At 50.2% G+C, this 2,935-nt stretch overlaps 1 protein-coding gene across 1 annotated transcript in view; it reads right to left on the reverse strand.

The window, feature by feature from the left end:
• Mmp15 (matrix metallopeptidase 15) overlaps window positions 1–2,935 on the reverse strand; it is a 22,576-nt gene that overhangs the window by 7,502 nt on the left and 12,139 nt on the right. The window contains exons 2-3 of the mRNA XM_005345568.2: window positions 2,006–2,154; window positions 1,090–1,215 (exon numbers count right to left, since the gene is read on the reverse strand). Coding sequence (XP_005345625.1) covers window positions 1,090–1,215; window positions 2,006–2,154 — 275 coding nt within the window. The remainder of the gene's footprint in view (window positions 1–1,089; window positions 1,216–2,005; window positions 2,155–2,935) is intronic.

A 2,935-nucleotide genomic window follows, 5' to 3' on the forward strand; every position in this document is an offset into this window, starting at 1 on the left:
CATGTCTGCAATCACACCACTTGGGAAGCGGAGATAGGAGGATTGGGAGTTCAAGGTTAGCTTCAGCTACACAGCAAGCTTAATGGCATCTTGGGTATAACATGAGAACTTCACCTTGTCTTAATAAATAACTCCCCCCCCCAACTCCAAATCCCAAACCAAAAGGTAGTAAAAATAGTAAGTAAATAAAAGTACAGGTGCTTTGTGGCCATGGAGGGGGGTAGATGAGGTCTGGAAAACAGGCCAAGCCACTCTGCCACTCTGAATGCTGACCCAGGGCCAGGCGGACCCTAACTTTAGCTGTGTGACCTTGGACATTTGACTAGACAGTTTCAGTTTCTTCCTGTGAAAGACAGAAAAAGGAGAGGGAGTAACACTTCCTTTCTGGGGTCCTTGAGAGGATTAAGTAAACACCACACAAAGGATATACAGCGTAGGGCAGTGGTTCTCAACCTTCCTAATTCTGTGACCCTTCAATACAGTTCCTCATGGTGTGGTGACCCCCAACCATAAAATTATTTCATTGCTACTTCATAACCGTACCAACTTTGCTGCTGTGATGAATCATGATGCGAATATCTGGGTATGTAGGATATCTGATCCGCAACTCCTGTGAAAGGGGTTATTTAATCCCCAAGGGGGCTGTGACCCACATGTTGAGAACCACTGGCCCCAGGGCCTGCACATGAAGAAGAACAAAGTCCACGTCCTCCCTGTGGCTTAGACTAAGCTGCAGGTGCAGACAGATGACCATCAACTGCAAAGGGGGATTTGACTGGGTGGACCAAAGGATCTCTCTAGGATCTGAGGTCAGAGTGAAAGCTGAACACCTGACCCCACCCCCACACCTACTGACCATACCGACTCAAAAGTCCATAGGGCCACATCAGGCCAGTCTAGCCTGCAGCTAGCTGGGGCCAGGAAAGGACCCAACAGGAGATGCTTGGAAGAGACCTGGCTTTCCCTGGAGTGAGGCTTCCTAGACTGTGAGCTGGGACCATCAGCACAGCTAGCCAGATGTGAAAGGGAAAGGCATTCTGAGTCTCCCCGAGAGGGGCAGGGTAGCTCTCTTCCCAGCTGGACCCATACCTGAAGGTTAGGTGGTGACTGTTCCACGTCTTTCCCGTCAGGGTATAACGCTTTCTCCGACGCAGGTTGGCTTTCACGCGTACCCCAAACTGATCAGGCACCCCACAGCGGGGCCGCTTCATCCACCTGGGCCAAAGATATATAGAGGGGTCAGCTATGGGTCATCTCTTCCAGGCAGTCCACCTCCTTCCAACTCACTCTTGCTTCCCAGTCCCCCCCCCCCCCACAGGTATGGACTGGGGGTGGGAGACTCTCTGCTCTCTGTTTGGCTCCCAGAAGAGTGGGCAAAGAGATTGTTTTAAGAAGACTGAGCGCTCAGCAGTGACTAAGGAGGTGTGCTCCCTCTGAGTATAACCCGAGCATGGGATGGGTGCTCTTGAGGGTCCCAGGTATGTCAAGCTCTGTGCTTCTCAATGTCTCTGTAGGTCCTATCACTTCTAAGAGAGCAGAACAAGGCCTAGCTAGGTAGTCCCATCCAGGGTTTCTGTACTGTTATCTTTCCATTCTCGTGCCTGTAGCAGACATCACTAATCGAACATTATACCTTTCCTGCCAAAGCTGGGTTACATCTACTTCATCTCTCTTTATGTGTGCGTATGTGTGCCTGAATGAATTTATGTGCACCGTGTGCATCCAGGCCCTCTCAGATCTCCTGTGTGGGTGCTGGGAGCCAAATCTGGGTCATCTGTGAGAGCAATCGGTGATCTTAACTCTCCAGTTTTTGTCTTATCTTTCCTAACACCAGGCTTCAGGGCTTGAGGCAGTCGTTGTAAACAATAAGCATTAGCATGAAGGTCGAATCATTCCATATCCAGGCTATGCTCCCCTGGAAACTCCATTTACCAAAGACTCCTCAGAGCAGGCTGGAGGGCAGGAGGCCTGTGGGGTCTGGGAGGGGTCACAAGGAGGGACTCACGCCTTTGTCTCTTCATCAAGCACACCCGTGACAGGGATCCCATAGAAATTCTGCATCTCCGCAAGGGCGGAAGCCAGGATCTGGGCAGAGCGCATGGTGGACATGTGGCGGCTAGGCTGGGGTAGGTAGCCGTAGAGCCGCAGCCAGTTCTGCAAAGAAACCAAACAGGGTCTCCTCAGTCACTGCTCAGAATCCTCCAGGACCTCCCAAGTCAAAGGAAAACCCAGTTCTTCCAGGGCCTATAAACCGTTCACCACGAAGTCCAAGCCCTCAGGCCTCACTCCTACAACCCCCTAGCCTCAGGGTCATTGCGCTTGCTTGGTTTGCTGCCTGTCTATTGTGCCTGCTGCCTGGCACAGTCTTCCCTACCCCTCCAGGGTGGGACCCTTCTGCTCCAGGAAGACTGCTGGGGACCCTCAAGTGCTGCAGAATACTTTTTTAAACTATGCAAAGATGTGTTGCATTTGTTTAATTATGTAAAGAAGTGTTGCTGTTTTACTTCGCCTACCTAAGGCATCTGATCTAATAAAAAGCTGAGTGGCTAACAAGGGAGGTGGTATAAATGTGACTTTAGGGCAGGGAGAGTAAGTAGGAGGAGGAACTTAGGCTGGGGAAGAAAGAAAGGGATGCAGGGGGGCCAACCAGACAGATGTGGAGGAAGCAGAAAAGGAGGACATACTGAATGAAAGGGGAAAAATAAACAAGGCAAAACATTGATGAATAGAAACAGGTGCCCTCTTCTGGCCTGCAGGCATACACACAGACAGAATATTGTATACATAATAAATAAATATTTAAAAAAAAACAGTTAATTTAAGTTAAAAGAGCTAGTGGGACAAGCCTAAGCTAAGGTCGAGCATTGATAATAATAAGTCTCCGGGCCGGGCAGTGGTGGCGCACGCCTTTAATCCCAGCACTCGGGAGGCAGAG

This window comes from Microtus ochrogaster, chromosome 4, assembly GCF_000317375.1.
Source record: "Microtus ochrogaster isolate Prairie Vole_2 chromosome 4, MicOch1.0, whole genome shotgun sequence".
NCBI lineage: Eukaryota > Metazoa > Chordata > Mammalia > Rodentia > Cricetidae > Microtus > Microtus ochrogaster.